Below are 19,957 nucleotides of genomic sequence, written 5' to 3' on the forward strand. Positions count from 1 at the left end.
ACGACAACCCCTTTAATGGGGATATTACGGCAATTTTTTTTAATGAGGTCAACTGAGATGGGGACAGGTCTTCTAATACTGGTTATGGGAAGTATGTTACTAGTGACCAACCCTCAAAGGACTCAGACGCAGAAGTAAAGCAGTTTCCTTCACCATCACAGCTGGCATTATATATCTTGGAGAACCTCTCTAAACCAGGGCAATATGGCAATTTGACCTGCCCATGGCATTACATTGTGCAGGTGTCTGGTTCCTCACCACTGGGCACCAGATTGAACTGAGGTCTACTGCGTTCATTATCAGGAAGACATTGAAAAGGAGGGTGCCCCTTCCTGATGAATGCTTTCAGTACCCCCAAGACAATCCCACCTACTATGCACCCCCTGTCATGGCCTCTTACCTTGGCTGGGATTACTGTGGGATCTGTGTAATGTCACAATACTAACAATATGGAAAATCTTGGGTTAAAATCTAGGGGAAAGTGGGAGAGGGGACCAAACTGTAAATACATTGTGGAGGTGCAGTCCCGAGACAGTCCCTCACCTCGGGGCCACGTACTTGTGGTATCCGCTCTGTGATATAGTTTTATAGCAAAATATTTCTATAAAGATGGGAGATGACCTATTTTAAGAACTGCTGTTTTTTTACCATACTTGCCTGGGAAGTTGGACGATTTTTTTACAAGTAAACATGGTTAATAATTAATAGAATTTAATTTTAATAACTCAGAGATATTTAAACTGTTCGACGCCAGGCAGTACTAGCAGCGGCACGTTGTTATAAGAAATATTCAGATTTATAAGCGGAGTACTAGTACCTTCTGTTGACTATCACAACGTATAATCTATGCAACAAAAATTCTGTCGCTTTGTAAATACATATTTTGTACTAAGCTTGTATTATACTCCAGAGCTGCACTCTCTATTCTGCTGGTGGAGTCACTGTGTACATACATTACATTACTTATCCTGTACTGATCCTGAGTAACATCCTTATTATACTCCAGAGCTGCACTCACTATTCTGCTGGTGGAGTCACTCTGTACATACATTACATTACTTATCCTGTACTGATCCTAAGTTACATCCTGTATTATACTCCAGAGCTGCACTCACTATTCTGCTGGTGGAGTCACTGTGTATATGCATTACATTACTTATCCTGTACTGATCCTGAGTTACATCCTGTATTCTACTCCAGAGCTGCACTCACTATTCTGCTGGTGGAGTCACTGTGTACATACATTACATTACTTATCCTGTACTGATCCTGAGTTACATCCTGTATTCTACTCCAGAGCTGCACTCACTATTCTGCTGGTGGAGTCACTGTGTACATACATTACATTACTTATCCTGTACTGATCCTCAGTTACATCCTGTATTCTACTCCAGAGCTGCACTCCCTATTCTGCTGGTGGAGTCATTGTGTATATACATTACATTATGCAGGGTTTTTCCCCCAGATTTTTCGTGTGTGTGTGTAACAAAAATTTTAATATTTCTATATTTTGGTGGGACTTGCTATATCTTTGCATTTGAACCTTGAAGATTGGGGCTTCTTTAGATGCAGATTTTTCAATGATCATAAACCACATAAAATTGCCTTAAAAGCCGCGCTGTATCCTCTGACTTATTATTAATTTATGTCCTTGAGTGAGGATGAAAGGAGCAGGAGATGGAAGGTGGAAGTCATTACTTGGTCAGGGGGGCTGGCTGTACAGTCGGAGGTTGAATTTAGGACATTTCAAATATTACACTGTCCACCAGATCTTCATACTTGTAATCATGTGCAGCTCCTGTTTACATCAGGGAGGTCACGTGAAAAATGGATATATAATGGTTAACTATGGAGCAGGGCATGTGTAAGGCAGGGGTGGAAAACACTGTTCTCTAAGGCCCCTTTAGTAGTGAGTAACTGGGTATTGCCCAAGGACCTACCGGCTCAGATGCTCCAAGACTCCCTTTTTTTTTTTTTTTTTTTTAGGTAGTAATCGGGTATTGCCCAAAGACCTGAAAACTCAGATGGCTCCCAGATCGCTTTTAATAGGTAGTAATTCGGTATTGCCCAAGGACCTGATGGCTGGGATGGCCCAAGACCCTCTTTAGTAGGTGATAATCGGGTTTTGCCACAGGACCAAAAAGCTCAGATGGCTCGAAGACCCCCCTAAGTAGGTTGTAATTGGGTTTTGCCACAGGACCAAAACACTCAGATGTCCCCCAGATCCTCTGTAGAGGTAGTAATTGGGAATTGCCCAAGGACCAAAAAGCTAAGATGGCTCGAAGACTCCCAATACGAGCTGGTAATCAAATAGTGCGCAATGACCTGATAGCTTCTAGTTCCCTTTCAGTAAGGGGTTATTGAGCAGAGTACAAGGACCCCCTATTGCCTTGATCAGGGGTTTGGATCCACCGGTGGACCACTGTGATGAAGTTAATGGATTCAGTCACTGAATTGGGTGACTGAATCAGGAATGAATCACCTTACAGTTGACTGAAAGCCTGCTTATCTAGGCTCCTGCAGCAACATATTCTGTCATTGTAAACCTTCTCTTATTAGAAAGAATGAGGTAATGTTGCTAAAATTCTGACTTCACAGCAAGCTGTAAAGTGACATAATCCTGATTTTCCAGTAAGTAGAGGGTGTCTGGCGTGCTGCCATCTAGTGGCCAGGAGGAAATTGATAATAAAATGCCTAACAATATATTAAAGGTTTCATAGGCAAAGATTTAATGTTAGTGTGACTTTAAGAGATCGGAGATGACGTACAGTTATATTTTATCTTACACTGTATAAGATTGAAGCGTGTTGCGAGCTGCTTCATTAAGATAATTAAACCCCTGAGTCTTGATTACACTTGTGGGACTTTCTTGATTTCCTTTGCATCCTCTTGGGCACCTGCTCTTTTCTTAGAAGCTGAACCTGGTGCTGGTAAATATGAAGCTTTACTGGTGAAAGAAACATGCGGCACTTTTTTTTTTGTCCAGAATGGGAAGTAAATAGAACTGATTTTCAGCTTTGGTAGTTAGGAAACTCCTAAGAATGACCGTAATGGTGGACGAAAGGGTTATGGGACCAGTCCCACGTCTCCAGGCCCTCTCAGCGCCTCAGGAGATGTCATAAATATCTGGTAGGGTACTATCTCTGCATCCGGACGGAGAGTGAATTTAGAGATGGCTTCCTCAAAGGGCTGGACGTGGGTTAAGGGACCCCTGGTCATCAGATGTGGGTCCTAGCGGTGGGACACTCCTCTATCAGACATGGTTGAAGTTTTATCGGAAATTGTTCAGAGGTTGTACGAAGCCGTTATATGTCGAAGAGTCCGATAATCCATAATTCTTCCACCCCGATTTATCCAGTCAACTTTAAGACTATAGGCTGGAAAATATTAGGGAATCCGGTCTAAAAAGATAGGATTTTAATTATCTACCACCTGATGATCCCTGTCGGGTGGTCAAGACGGATAAACTGCGTAGTCCGGAGCTGAGGGGGTGGTTGGTTTTGGTGTTCGGGGAACCCATATGTCATGCTCGACCCCCTCCGGTATTGTACTAGGTATAAGACGGTATAGCCGTACTTTTTAATCATTGTATCATGAAAAGTTCTGTAACTTTCAAATGTACTTTGTCTTTCAATTTTTCACCATGAAGATCTCGCTTGCTGTCAGTGAACTGAAACTTGTTGACATTCACAAGCTGAAAACCTGTCCCGACTTAGTCCTGTTCACACAGCCGGTAGTTTGTAACAATGGGCAGTGTGTCAGCAGAAGCAGTCGTACATTTTAACAACCTGCAGCTGTGCTAGCAAAATGTGGGTGGTTTTCAGCCTCTGGAAGTAATCAAGACTATTTTTCCATTTACTGACAGCAAGCAGAGATCTTGAAAATGGTGAGGAATTGAAATGCGAAGTATATTAGAAAGTTGCAGAACTTTTCATTAAACAAAGATTAAGCTTTAATTACATAAAACGGCAAAATCCCTTTAGAACATTCTTGTCTTGTCTTTTGTCGCTTGTTGATGGGGAAATTATTCAGACAAGATGTTGAGAGTTGGAGTTCGGTCAAGATCCTTCAAAAACATCTGCCCTTCTCTTGACCTCCTGATAGTTTAGCAGTCTTGTCTATAGCCCTGGACTTAAGAATAAACAATACGTTATCATTTGGAGGAAGCCATAGAGCGGGATAGACCCCTACCCATGAGCACGCCTTCCAGCATTTGCATCCCTAGTCACGGGACACTTGAGCCCAACCCCAAATCCACACTAAAAGGGCCAGAAAACATCCACCGAACGCCCCTTTATCCAAATTAACATAAGCCCTGCCCAATTTGTGACCCGTTCTTAGACATACCTTCCAACCAGCCCTTTTTTTCACGGATTGTCCGAAGTCTCCCACATTTTTAAGAGTCTCATTTAAGTCTCTTTTAACTAGCAGTCTGGTTAATAATACCCATATTCAACCCACTCTGGAGGACCCTAGCACATTTGTGCACTACATGCACAGCCCATTGTACTGTGTAATAACTGATTTCTCCTGTGGTGGCACTGCAGGGGAATTGAACACTCACTGCCCGGCCAATCAGTGATCACTTAATCATTTTGAAACCATTTGAATAATAAGGCATTGTTCAAAATTGAGAACCCCTTAAATGAAATAGCAGGCTGATCAGACCCAAAGCTGTGGATGAGATTTTAGATTCATGTGAATGATAACATTTCCCAGTGCTCGTCTCCGAACCTGCCGTGTGTTAATGATAATGGATTGGAGAGCATCAATAATCTAAGTGCAGATAATAGGTTCTTAACATTATTATTGACCCTATGGAATCTCTGGAGCCCATCAGCAAGACCGTAACATTGTGTTATACAGAGCCCGTCCTGGCGCAAGGCACAGACCCTGCCGTATGTTGTGTAGACTTGATCATCCCCTTGACCTGGTGCCATGGACAGAGACTGCTCCTGTGTTTTCTCAGACAGATCCATGAACATCTCCTGCCCGCTGACTACAGATAAAGAAAACTGCTCATTTTCTGCTGTCAGCTGAGGAGGATCCGAGAACAGCCCGACTTGTCTCAAGAGAACTACTGCCTTGGCGCCTATTTATATATTTAATACATTAGGAGACGCTCAAAAGAAGTTTGTGTGGTGCTTTGCTTTTTAGTCTTTATTTACGAGACCACTCCAGCAAGTTACACAGTAAAAAGATTTTGTTCAAATCCCTGTTTTTATTTTAGATGTCCCTTTCAACATACCTCACAATAAAGCACAGTACATTTTATATATTCTAGACCTTGGTAATCTAAGATTAATGTCCTTATAAGACCAGCACTACTATGATATAATACTGCCCCCTACATATAAGAATATAACTACTATAATACTGCCCCTATATACAAGAATATAACTACTATAATACTGCCCCTATATACAAGAATATAACTACTATAATACTGCCCCTATATACAAGAATATAACTACTATAATACTGCCCGCTATATACAAGAATATAACTACTATAATACTGCCCGCTATATACAAGAATATAACTACTATAATACTGCTCCTATATACAAGAATATAACTACTATAATACTGCTCCTATATACAAGAATATAACTACTATAATACTGCCTCCTATATACAAGAATATAACTACTATAATACTGCTCCTATATACAAGAATATAACTACTATAATACTGCCCCCTATATACAAGAATATAACTACTATAATACTGCTCCTATATACAAGAATATAACTACTATAATACTGCTCCTATATACAAGAATATAACTACTATAATACTGCCCCTATATACAAGAATATAACTACTATAATACTGCCTCCTATATACAAGAATATAACTACTATAATACTGCCCCCTATATACAAGAATATAACTACTATAATACTGCCCCTATATACAAGAATATAACTACTATAATACTGCCCCTATATACAAGAATATAACTACTATAATACTGCCCGCTATATACAAGAATATAACTACTATAATACTGCTCCTATATACAAGAATATAACTACTATAATACTGCCTCCTATATACAAGAATATAACTACTATAATACTGCTCCTATATACAAGAATATAACTACTATAATACTGCCCCCTATATACAAGAATATAACTACTATAATACTGCTCCTATATACAAGAATATAACTACTATAATACTGCTCCTATATACAAGAATATAACTACTATAATACTGCTCCTATATACAAGAATATAACTACTATAATACTGCCCGCTATATACAAGAATATAACTACTATAATACTGCTCCTATATACAAGAATATAACTACTATAATACTGCCTCCTATATACAAGAATATAACTACTATAATACTGCTCCTATATACAAGAATATAACTACTATAATACTGCCCCCTATATACAAGAATATAACTACTATAATACTGCTCCTATATACAAGAATATAACTACTATAATACTGCTCCTATATACAAGAATATAACTACTATAATACTGCCCCCTATATACAAGAATATAACTACTATAATACTGCCCCCTATATACAAGAATATAACTACTATAATACTGCCCCTATACACAAGAATATAACTACTATAATACTGCTCCCTATATACAAGAATATAACTACTATAATACTACTGCTCCTATATACAAGAATATAACTACTATAATACTGCACCCTATATACAAGAATATAACTACTATAATACTGCACCCTATATACAAGAATATAACTACTATAATACTGCCCCTATATACAAGAATATAACTACTATAATACTGCCCCTATATACAAGAATATAACTACTATAATACTGCCCCTATATACAAGAATATAACTACTATAATACTGCCCGCTATATACAAGAATATAACTACTATAATACTGCTCCTATATACAAGAATATAACTACTATAATACTGCCTCCTATATACAAGAATATAACTACTATAATACTGCTCCTATATACAAGAATATAACTACTATAATACTGCCCCCTATATACAAGAATATAACTACTATAATACTGCTCCTATATACAAGAATATAACTACTATAATACTGCTCCTATATACAAGAATATAACTACTATAATACTGCCCCTATATACAAGAATATAACTACTATAATACTGCCTCCTATATACAATAATATAACTACTATAATACTGCTCCCTATATACAAGAATATAACTACTATAATACTGCTCCTATATACAAGAATAGAACTACTATAATACTGCCCCCTATGTGGAAGTATATATGTACTATTGTTTTGCCCCCCTTACGGCACCAGTATAGAATTACTTTATTGTGTTTTGTATATGGACATTGATCTGTTTGTTCTTTGTTGCAGGTAATGATGTTGTTGAGTGGCTCATACAGAAGTTATCCATCAGTGATGAAGGTAAGTGAGGGATTTTATGATTTAGGGTACACTGACACATAGCAGTAATGGTGCCCGCAACTTGCCATACTACAGAGAATGAACATGTACATGGCAGGTGGGTGACTATTCCAAAGCTCCATGCTCTGTGGATCTGTTTTGTGGATGATGGATGGGAAATAGTGCGTGGACTTTCTTGGTATTTAAAAGGGAGTCAAGTGGGGGTGGTCCTGTTGGGGATTGATTGATTGACCTGCCCATGAGTGTAATGGGCACTTGCTGACAGCCTCCACTCCTCCCTACAGTTAGTGTTGGGTACAAACCAAATTCACTAAATAACTTGCATCGTTTCTTGAACCATCTCGCTGCTGCCTGAGTGGGAAGATCCTAAAACAAGTCTGTGTTGCCTATAGAGGCAGTCTATGGTACAGCAGATAGAACTTCCTGTGACCACTTCTGTACATGTATTCAAATGGTAGTCACTAAGATAAGACGTTTAGTGGTTGCTAGGCAACCTGAAACTGTAGAATACCCCATAGGGGAGGCTCAAGAAGATATTCTGCTTAAACTAAAACCTAACCTATCGTTGTCCCAGAGCATAAAACAGATTTATATTTTATCTCATTGTCCCGTTGTCATATTCCGTCCTTGCTTCGATTCTTTAGCTCGTTTAACATGAAGCGATCCTTCGTTAGTGCCAAGACGTCTTACATAATGTCTCATTAGCCAAGAGAGATGAGTATTTCCCTCCATTGCTGCGTCTCCCTCCCCCACACACTCCATGTTTGTTCACATCATTATGATCTTTCGTAAAGTCAATGTATTTAGGGTTAATGTAATATCTCATTATCTGCCGTTCATTATAAAAAAAAACGTGTCCCAAAAATTTTGGCCTCATTGCCGGGCCGCTCGTCACTGGGTTATTTAATTATTGTTTATTGAGTAGACTACCGGGAGAGGCCGGATTTTAACCTTGACTGTGGAGGGTTTTTTTTAAGAGCGTTTTTGAAAATCTTAGTTTTTGTTTTTAGAATTGAAAATTATTTTTATATATATATTTTTTTTTTAGGCCAATTTGTTTTTTATTTTTGCCTTTTTGAGCATTGAAAAACTGCATTTAATGTTGTGAATTGAAATTAACTTTTTTAATGATCACATTTTTTAATGATGTAATCAAAAGACCCATTTGGCAGCAAGTTAGCAAAAATTCTGCCCCTTTTTGGGGTCCGGTTCGCTTTTGATGTGATATATTTTATTGCAGCTTGTAAAAATTATAAGACAATATTTTACTGTCCAAAAAAGATCCGGCATACAATGCCACGTGAGAACATATCATTACAGTTCTGTCAACAGCAGCTTCTTGATTGTTTCCAGGCTTTTCTTTCTACGCTGCATAGAATAAAAATAACCTAGAAAACAAGTGTAAAAGGCAAAAAACAACAACAACAACATAGTAACTATGTATTGAACAGATGCTAGATTTGACATTTTCTATTTGTTAGAGACCATGTTGATCAAAGAGATTGAGTCGGTCCTAAAACAAGCCTGTGTAGCCTGGCGAGGCAGTCCACTGTATAGCAGATAGAATTTCCTGTTGCCATTACTTTATGTATTCTCGTAAAGGGGCTTATCGATATTATATCGCTGGGAGTCCGAATCTTGGCACGCTCACCGATCAGCTGCATTGTTCACCCAGGCACAGCGCCACACATTTTGTTGTGGCTGTGCCTGGTATTGCAGTATTAGACAAGACCACTACCGAATGTACGGTGATGGTTAACCATTCAGTGGAATCGGCGTTCGCTAGATCCTTGGAATAGGTCATCGATTTTAAAGTCTTGGAAAACCCCTTAATGCAGTGGGGTTGGGAATGTTCTTACGTTGCAAATGTCTGCGCCAAATTTCGTACAGCACAAAAACGGGAGCTGCCGCTATGTAACAATTTGTACATTTCCGTTTATAGGCTCATCCTCCCGATAGACCTGTGCAGGTGCTAAAATAATGAAGTAGTTACATTGTTTCCACAATTCCTGGACCCTTGGGACCCCCACCCCCACTCTATCCTCCATCTTTTTTTTTTTTCCGTCTCTTCCCTCTAGATATTTCTTTCATCTGCTAATAAAAGGCAGAGAAATTAATTTGCCGAGATCTCTGTAGTGCGATAGATTCCGGCTTTACATTGGGTTCCTCGTGCTGCTCGGAGATTGGAATAGAATTTTGAAAATTGGATAAATAAATAAGCGGAATATCTTCTATGTAATCCACGTCACGTTCTAGTCCGATACATGGGATTTATAGATTGACCTACATTTCGCTTGAAGTTTCCTCGGAGAACGGACATCGCACTCGCGGTTATATCCGACTGGATTTAATGAGGAGAGATCAAAAGAACCTGGCGCCAATTAAAGGGTCTTTTTTTTTTTTTTTTTTTTTTTTTTTTACCAGATACATTAGTCATATATGTCTGATTGATGGGGGTCCGACCATAATTGCTAAATTAAAGTGGCAGCGCACATTTCCGAGGGCATTTTGTTTCCCGTCACCCGTGCTAGGCTTCACCTATTACAATTAATTGGCTGATGTCATACTATAAAGCGACGGCTCTTTGTTTTAATGATTAGCGGGGGTCACAACCCCACTGTTTACACAGTTATGGCATATCGTATTTATAAAAAATGTGAAAATCCCTGGAAATAAAAATCTGTGGGCCACCCCCATGACCCCTCCATTGGAGTCCTACATCAAAACAATTGCCCAAATAAGGAATATGACCACCAATAGGCGTTATGAAAAGGGAGGAACCAAATGAGCTCATTAGCATAAGGGTGGTGCCACGGTTTATACTCCTCCCCTTTTAAAGGGGAAGTTTAGTGGACGCCCATTATTTAAGCTTTTAGGGCATCCTACTTTACTATAATCTAAGATGCCCTGTTCTGGTGAGCGGTACCCTTTAAGGGCTGTTTCTAATCAGTTATTTCTTGTTCTTCTACTGGGAAACCAATATGGCCGCCATTATAGATCCCATATGTGTTGTCACCCAGTTCTTCCCAGCCCAGTTATGAAGTATTATGGGAGAAGGGCCGGTATCACTGGATAAACTGGCAGATTTACCTTTTGGGAGTCTGTAAAATTTGGGTGGCAACCCCTACAGTGGCCTAATGGTGGCCATATTGGTTGTCACCCCGCTATGTGTAGTTATACAGTGATAGGGGTCATGCCAAGAGCGTACGTACATAGCTCTTGCTATGGGGTCCTTAATACAAAGCATGTCTGGGGTCCCCTTTTTCTATCTCCTTTGCTGCTGGGTGGGAGAACCCGTGCAGGACTCCCCTTTCCAGAACAAGGACCTTGGAAATGGCCGAAGGGTCACGGAAGAGGAAACTAACACCAGACCCTTCTGTCCGGGGTGACACCATAATGGGGGCACAGTTTTTATCTTTGCTATGGGGCCCCTCTCTTTACACGTCTCATTGCCGAGTTTCGTTACGCATTAAGTTTATAGAATTTAGATTTTTTTTTATGCATAATATTGTCATGTTGAAGCTTTTGGCAGGATGATGAGGGTGTTTGTGATAACAGTCTCGGACTCACTCAGCATCTGTCTCTACGGCTTGTGTGGGAAAACAAAAAGCTTGGCATCGGCGGGTAGCGATACTAATGTCTGTTCCATTACAGATTAGGAGTCTTGCATCATCAGGGCTCTTTAATTATGCATGAAATGAGTGAGGGCGAGAGAAGCGGCGTTAATGTGCTGTAACTACGACGGGGAGAAGCGTACAAAGTATAAACACATTAATTACCGCCGGATTAAAACATAAGTGAAACAATGGAAAATATATTTAAAAAAAATAAAACCTGTGGAAATGTAACTTTTTGAATGTTTTTGTATTTATTTATTTATTTTTATTCCAATTAATGTTTTTTTGTTTTTTTCTTTTTTTGTTAGGAAAAAAAATTCTAATTTTCGAACAGAAATCATACTCGAATGTCCTAGCGTTTTTATTGCTTACATAGAAAATTATACAAAATGATGAAAAATTCCAAAATTATTTCTGTCCCGCAAAAAAATTAAATGAATAATAAGAAAATACATTCACATACAATATCTGCCATTATTGGGACTTGGTCGGTGCTGGATTATCAAATATTCAGAATTATCTGAGAGTATGTAGGGCGTTCCTATGGACCTGTAGGCCCTCAATATGCCACCATACGGTACCGGCACCTCCATACGGCACCGTATTCTCCCTTACGATGCTTCTGTCCATTGTATGACATGGAACATACCATGAAAGTCCGATAGATATGGGCCGATAGATTTTTTTTTTTTATGGGTGTCGTAGATCTATACATCACATACCCATAATATGAGTAAGGCCAAAAATGACTTAAAGGGGATGTCCAGAATTTGAAAAAACATGGCTGCTTTATTCCAAAAACAGCACCACACCTATCCATGGGTTGTGTGTGGTATTGCAACTCCATCTACTTAGCTTCAGTGTAATTCAGCTGCAATACCAGACACAACCCATGGACAGGTGTGGCGCTGTTTTTGGAAGAAAAATGCTGTGTCTCTAATCCTGGACTATAAAATTGTCTTAACTATTAGATATAAAGTTAAAGGGTTTTTACTGTACAGTATAAATGTAGCAAAAAGTTTACACAAATATTATTTTGTGGCATAAAACTACATTTTGGCAATTTTTCACAATTTTGTAACCTTTACCTCTCAAACTGTATGAACATGACCTACCTCTATCTATGATGTGTGCGACTAGAGACCGTGTTTTTAGAATTTTTGTCTGTGAAACTAATTTAATAAAATAACTATTAATTCAAATTTTTTTTTTTTGTAGAATCGCAACATCTTGGGAATTTGCTTGTCAAGTACGGTTATATTTATCCTCTGAAGGACCCCAGGAATCTTCTTCTTAGAGCGGATGATTCCCCCTACAGATTTCAGGTAAATCTCTGCAGACCACTGATACAATATTGTATTTGTTTTCCTTCAGAATGTATTTTACAGTGTCCCTAGTGGTGGATCTAGTGTACTACCCCTATCATTAACCAGTTTCATTGGGGCCCAGACTACTGTATGAAATAACATATCGTAGGGTATATGTGATTACTATCCAGATTAGTACACAAATTAAGTTGTACGATACTGATTGGATGGTAGTTCTCCATCTTGTGGTCATTGTTGGTAGTGCAGCCTAAATTTAATTTTGCATTTTTTGTATTTAGAAATTCCAGGTATCTAATTGTCCCCGGTCCTGCCAGTGTAGAGGGATGTCTACATATTTTACCAACCTTAATGCTCTGAACCTATTCCCAAGGGCATACATACCATAGAAGCAGCCCATGTGGCTGCTATGCGGCCCCTGGAGAGAAGACTTTGAAGACTCTCCTAATAGAAAATGTATGTGACTTCTAAAAATATAATCTTATCACTCCCCCCCCCCCCCCCCCTCTATTCTTTAATTATGAGGGTCCTGCACCACAGCCCCTAGACAGCGTGCAGGCTGCCACAAAATTGTGCCTGTATTCTGCTGATGTGGGCAGGACTGGGGTGGGGTATTCGAATTGCCTGCAGCCTTGTATGGTTTGCAATAACCACAATATTTCTTGGTAAGTACTTGCTTATCTACAGCATTTGTTATGGAGGAAATTGGAGTGGAGGAGGGGCACCCAAATCTGGTCTGTAGTGCAAACAGTCCAGACCCAGATCTACAATGCAGAGCAGTGATCGCTGATAGGCGACCGATTCTTCATTATTGATTAACCTTTCGCTGCTTTCATTTCCTGTGCATCCTCCAATACAAAAATCAACATGTTTGCTGCCTCGGGGCTTCTCTCTCATCAGATTTTTCCAAGAAGATTGAAAGATAATTGGACTTGTCTAATGCCCGGGGAGTTGTAGAGGCTGCAAATAGATTGTATTATAATAGATCCAGCCACGCAAAGAATAATCCGAGCAGGAAAGAAAGTTCTAACTACAGAACCTGAGGAAACTTTACTTATTCAGTTTTAGAGAATATTTACAATGGGGATCCCACAGATAACATGGACTACAAAAAAATACTCCTACAATTTAACTTCATCTTTTTTTTTTTCTTTCTCTTTCCACAATTTCATCTTGAATCTCAGTATTATAGTAGTTATATTCTTGTATATAGGGGCAGTATTATAGTAGTTATATTCTTGTATATAGGGGGCAGTATTATAGTAGTTATATTCTTGTATATAGGAGCAGTATTATAGTAGTTATATTCTTGTATATAGGAGCAGTATTATAGTAGTTATATTCTTGTATATAGGGGGCAGTATTATAGTAGTTATATTCTTGTATATAGGAGCAGTATTATAGTAGTTATATTCTTGTATATAGGGGCAGTATTATAGTAGTTATATTCTTGTATATAGTGGCAGTATTATAGTAGTTATATTCTTGTATATAGGGGCAGTATTATAGTAGTTATATTCTTGTATATAAGAGGCAGTATTATAGTAGTTATATTCTTGTATATAGGAGTAGTATTATAGTAGTTATATTCTTGTATATAGGAGCAGTATTATAGTAGTTATATTCTTGTATATAGGGGCAGTATTATAGTAGTTATATTCTTGTATATAGTGGCAGTATTATAGTAGTTATATTCTTGTATATAGGAGGCAGTATTATAGTAGTTATATTCTTGTATATAGGAGGCAGTATTATAGTAGTTATATTCTTGTATATAGGAGCAGTATTATATTATATTCTTGTATATAGGAGCAGTATTATAGTAGATATATTCTTGTATATAGGGAGCAGTATTATAGTAGTTATATTCTTGTATATAGGGGCAGTATTATAGTAGTTATATTCTTGTATATAGGGGGCAGTATTATAGTAGTTATATTCTTGTATATAGGGGGCAGTATTATAGTAGTTATATTCTTGTATAGAGGGGGCAGTATTATAGTAGTTATATTCTTGTATATAGGGGGCAGTATTATAGTAGTTATATTCTTGTATATAGGGGGCAGTATTATAGTAGTTATATTCTTGTATATAGGGGACAGTATTATAGTAGTTATATTCTTGTATATAGGAGGCAGTATTATAGTAGTTATATTCTTGTATATAGGGGGCAGTATTATAGTAGTTATATTCTTGTATATAGGGGCAGTATTATAGTAGTTATATTCTTGTATATAGGGGGCAGTATTATAGTAGTTATATTCTTGTATATAGGAGCAGTATTATAGTAGTTATATTCTTGTATATAGGAGCAGTATTATAGTAGTTATATTCTTGTATATAGGGGGCAGTATTATAGTAGTTATATTCTTGTATATAGGAGCAGTATTATAGTAGTTATATTCTTGTATATAGGGGCAGTATTATAGTAGTTATATTCTTGTATATAGGGGGCAGTATTATAGTAGTTATATTCTTGTATATAGGGGCAGTATTATAGTAGTTATATTCTTGTATATAGGGGCAGTATTATAGTAGTTATATTCTTGTATATAAGAGGCAGTATTATAGTAGTTATATTCTTGTATATAGGAGTAGTATTATAGTAGTTATATTCTTGTATATAGGAGCAGTATTATAGTAGTTATATTCTTGTATATAGGGGCAGTATTATAGTAGTTATATTCTTGTATATAGTGGCAGTATTATAGTAGTTATATTCTTGTATATAGGAGGCAGTATTATAGTAGTTATATTCTTGTATATAGGAGGCAGTATTATAGTAGTTATATTCTTGTATATAGGAGCAGTATTATATTATATTCTTGTATATAGGAGCAGTATTATAGTAGATATATTCTTGTATATAGGGAGCAGTATTATAGTAGTTATATTCTTGTATATAGGGGCAGTATTATAGTAGTTATATTCTTGTATATAGGGGGCAGTATTATAGTAGTTATATTCTTGTATATAGGGGGCAGTATTATAGTAGTTATATTCTTGTATATAGGGGGCAGTATTATAGTAGTTATATTCTTGTATATAGGGGCAGTATTATAGTAGTTATATTCTTGTATATAGGAGCAGTATTATAGTAGTTATATTCTTGTATATAGGGGCAGTATTATAGTAGTTATATTCTTGTATATAGGAGCAGTATTATAGTAGTTATATTCTTGTATATAGGGGCAGTATTATAGTAGTTATATTCTTGTATATAGGAGCAGTATTATAGTAGTTATATTCTTGTATATAGGGGCAGTATTATATTATATTCTTGTATATAGGAGCAGTATTATAGTAGTTATATTCTTGTATATAGGAGCAGTATTGTAGTAGTTATATAGCGGGAGTATTATAGTAGTTATATTCTTGTATATAGGAGGCAGTATTATAGTAGTTATATTATTGTATATAGGAGCAATATTATAGTAGTTATATTCTTGTATATAAGAGCAGTATTATAGTAGTTATATTCTTGTATATAGGGGTAGTATTATAGTAGTTATATTCTTGTATATAGGGGGCAGTATTATAGTAGTTATATTCTTGTATATAGGAGGCAGTATTATAGTAGTTATATTCTTGTGTATAGGGGACAGTATTATAGTAGGTATATTCTTGTATATAGGGGGCAGTATTATAGTAGTTATATTCTTGTATATAGGGAGCAGTATTATAGTAATTATATTCTTGCATATAGGGGCAGTATTATAGTAGTTATATTCCTGTATATAGGAGGCAGTATTATAGTAGTTATATTCTTGTATATAGGGGGCAGTATTATAGTAGTTATATTCTTGTATATAGGAGCAGTATTATAGTAGTTACATTCTTGTATATAGGGGGCAGTATTATAGTAGTTATATTCTTGTATATAGGAGCAGTATTATAGTAGTTATATTCTTGTATATAGGGGCAGTATTATAGTAGTTATATTCTTGTATATAGGGGCAGTATTATAGTAGTTATATTCTTGTATATAGGGGGCAGTATTATAGTAGTTATATTCTTGTATATAGAGGGTAGTATTATAGTAGTTATATTCTTGTATATAGGGGCAGTATTATATTATATTCTTGTATATAGGAGCAGTATTATAGTAGTTATATTCTTGTATATAGGAGCAGTATTGTAGTAGTTATATTCTTGTATATAGGGGGCAGTATTATAGTAGTTATATTCTTGTATATAGAGGGTAGTATTATAGTAGTTATATTCTTGTATATAGGGGCAGTATTATATTATATTCTTGTATATAGGAGCAGTATTATAGTAGTTATATTCTTGTATATAGGAGCAGTATTGTAGTAGTTATATTCTTGTATATAGGGGGCAGTATTATAGTAGTTATATTCTTGTATATAGAGGGTAGTATTATAGTAGTTATATTCTTGTATATAGGGGCAGTATTATATTATATTCTTGTATATAGGAGCAGTATTATAGTAGTTATATTCTTGTATATAGGAGCAGTATTGTAGTAGTTATATTCTTGTATATAGGGGGCAGTATTATAGTAGTTATATTCTTGTATATAGGGGCAGTATTATAGTAGTTACATTCTTGTATATAGGGGCAGTATTATAGTAGTTATATTCTTGTATATAGAGGGTAGTATTATAGTAGTTACATTCTTGTATATAGGAGCAGTATTATATTATATTCTTGTATATAGGAGCAGTATTGTAGTAGTTATATTCTTGTATATAGGGGGCAGTATTGTAGTAGTTATATTCTTGTATATAGGGGGCAGTATTGTAGTAGTTATATTGCTGTATATAGGGGGCAGTATTATAGTAGTTGTTTTCTTGTATATAGGGGGCAGTATTATAGTAGTTATATTCTTGTATATAGGGGCAGTATTATAGTAGTTATATTCTTGTATATAGGAGCAGTATTGTAGTAGTTATATTCTTGTATATAGGAGCAGTATTGTAGTAGTTATATTCTTGTATATAGGGGGCAGTATTGTAGTAGTTATATTCTTGTATATAGGAGCAGTATTATAGTAGTTATATTCTTGTATATAGGGGGCAGTATTATAGTAGTTATATTCTTGTATATAGGGGCAGTATTCTAGTAGTTATATTCTTGTATATAGGGGGCAGTATTATAGTAGTTATATTCTTGTATATAGGACCAGTATTATAGTAGTTATATTCTTGTATATAGGGGGCAGTATTATAGTAGTTATATTCTTGTATATAGGAGCAGTATTATAGTAGTTATATTCTTGTATATAGGGAGCAGTATTATAGTAGTTATATTCTTGTATATAGGAGCAGTATTATAGTAGTTATATTCTTGTATATAGGGAGCAGTATTATAGTAGTTATATTATTGTATGCGAGGGTCAGTATTATAGTAGTTATATTCTTGTATATAGGGGGCAGTATTATAGTAGTTATATTCTTGTATATAGGGGCAGTATTATAGTAGTTATATTCTTGTACATAGGGGGCAGTATTATAGTAGTTATATTCTTGTATATAGGGGGCAGTATTATAGTAGTTATATTCTTGTATATAGGAGCAGTATTATAGTAGTTCTATTCTTGTATATAGGGGCAGTATTATAGTAGTTATATTCTTGTATATAGGAGCAGTATTATAGTAGTTATATTCTTGTATATAGGAGCAGTATTATAGTAGTTATATTCTTGTATATAGGAACAGTATTATAGTAGTTATATTCTTGTATATAGGGGCAGTATTATAGTAGTTATATTCTGTACATAGATATTCAGCATAACCTCTTTACCATGTAACTTGTAATTAATGCACTTGTAATGTTGATATTGTGAGTGGAATTGCACTTTTAATACTGATGATGGTTTTGTGTCAAGCTTCTGGCCAGGAAGAATTCAAAGAAATGAGGTGTCTTGAGCTGTTCAATAAAAAGGCATAAGCAATGTGCTTCTAAATTTGGAAAGAATTAGGAGATTGTCATTTACATTTTGGGACTATGAATATCTTGTGTTGCGATATTTATTTTGACAGGAGCGCTGCCCAACATGGCATTGCCATCCCCTGTTATTACTGCAATCTGTCTTGGAGACTATAAGCCCGGTAGACGTGAAGCTTCTTCTCTTCAGGCTCTAAGAAGACAATGAGCGCAGCACGTCAAGAGGGAGATTGATTTAAATAGGTTGCGGGATCGGATCTGACTGATTCCTGCTGTATACCAGCTGCCGAAATGGGTCTATATACAGCCAGGAGATACATGGTCTGAAAACGTCCCACTTTATTTTAGTATGGAAACGGCCCCTCTAAAAAAAAAAAGACGTTGCATTTACTCATTCCTCTTTCAAGCTGTAACCAAAATACTAGTGCATGCCCCATCATTTCCCAATGGGACTACTACAACCTTGGGAATACTAGCTGCCCCCAAGGGCGTATAGAGATCATAGGAGGACCTATACTCAAAATCACAGTGGACAGCCTGCGGTTACTGGTTCATACCATCACACACCACCCCTCTTGTTGCCATCTCCCCCACTCCCTTCCCATGGAGGCATGACCCTCAGTATCCCCATACACATTACTTGCAAAAGAGAATCCCCATTAAGAGTGGCCCATCCCAAGAGTGCCGCCAGTAGCCGTAGGCCGGCCAGGGAGTGCCGCCAGTAGCCGTAGGCCGGCCAGGGAGTGCCGCCAGTAGCCGTAGGCCGGCCAGGGAGTGCCGCCAGTAGCCGTAGGCCGGCCAGGGAGTGCCGCCAGTAGCCGTAGGCCGGCCAGGGAGTGCCGCCAGTAGCCGTAGGCCGGCCAGGGAGTGCCGCCAGTAGCCGTAGGCCGGCCAGGGAGTGCCGCCAGTAGCCGTAGGCCGGCCAGGGAGTGCCGCCAGTAGCCGTAGGCCGGCCAGGGAGTGCCGCCAGTAGCCGTAGGCCGGCCAGGGAGTGCCGCCAGTAGCCGTAGGCCGGCCAGATGGCCCCTGAGGACGCGGATGCAATTGAAAACCCTAACATTCGGCTTCCTTATAAAGCGGTCCTGGCTGAGGGCTGCACAGAACGACATTGTGGGCCACATGTGGCCCCCAGGACACGGCCTCCTCTTTTATCTGTTACTGTTTTGCCTGTATGACCTCGTACACACACGGTTTTATATTTGTACAGTTGTAGGTTCTCTGTAATATGATCATCTGGTCCGGTTGAGGGATTGTTTTATAATTTATTCACATTTTTGATGATTCCCTATATTGATTTTTCTTTTTCTAGACCCCATATTTCTGGACCACCAATAAATGGCCTGCCACAGAGCTGGACTATGGTAAGTTTAGACTTGTTTGTTTATTTACACCATTTTATGCGCTCTACAGAGTTCCTGCGATAAGATTTTCTCTGTCCCCATGACAACACTACCTGCTTTCTGTATTCTGGCAGCTTCGTGTGTAACTATAGGCATGCCGGGCCTCATGACAACCACTCAGATCTCTGCTTTTAATTTTCTTACCTCCGCTAGAAAAAGAAAGCTGGTTTCTGCTTGGTTCCTATTACGCTCCGTGTCTCTATGACAACATAGAGCCAGAGAACGGGGACAGGAAGTGTTGTCATGGGAACACAAGCAAAATGCTCTTCTAACAGGAGGAA

The 19,957-nt window shown here is 37.5% G+C and overlaps 1 protein-coding gene across 4 annotated transcripts in view; it reads left to right on the forward strand.

The window, feature by feature from the left end:
• RGS11 (regulator of G protein signaling 11) overlaps positions 1 to 19,957 on the forward strand; it is a 64,923-nt gene that overhangs the window by 10,457 nt on the left and 34,509 nt on the right. For all 4 annotated transcript variants that reach the window (XM_075830678.1, XM_075830681.1, XM_075830679.1 and 1 more), the window contains exons 3-5: positions 7,374 to 7,424; positions 12,260 to 12,366; positions 19,586 to 19,637. In XM_075830678.1, coding sequence (XP_075686793.1) covers positions 7,374 to 7,424; positions 12,260 to 12,366; positions 19,586 to 19,637 — 210 coding nt within the window. The remainder of the gene's footprint in view (positions 1 to 7,373; positions 7,425 to 12,259; positions 12,367 to 19,585; positions 19,638 to 19,957) is intronic.

Source organism: Rhinoderma darwinii, chromosome 6, assembly GCF_050947455.1.
Source record: "Rhinoderma darwinii isolate aRhiDar2 chromosome 6, aRhiDar2.hap1, whole genome shotgun sequence".
NCBI classification, from domain to species: Eukaryota; Metazoa; Chordata; class Amphibia; order Anura; family Rhinodermatidae; genus Rhinoderma; species Rhinoderma darwinii.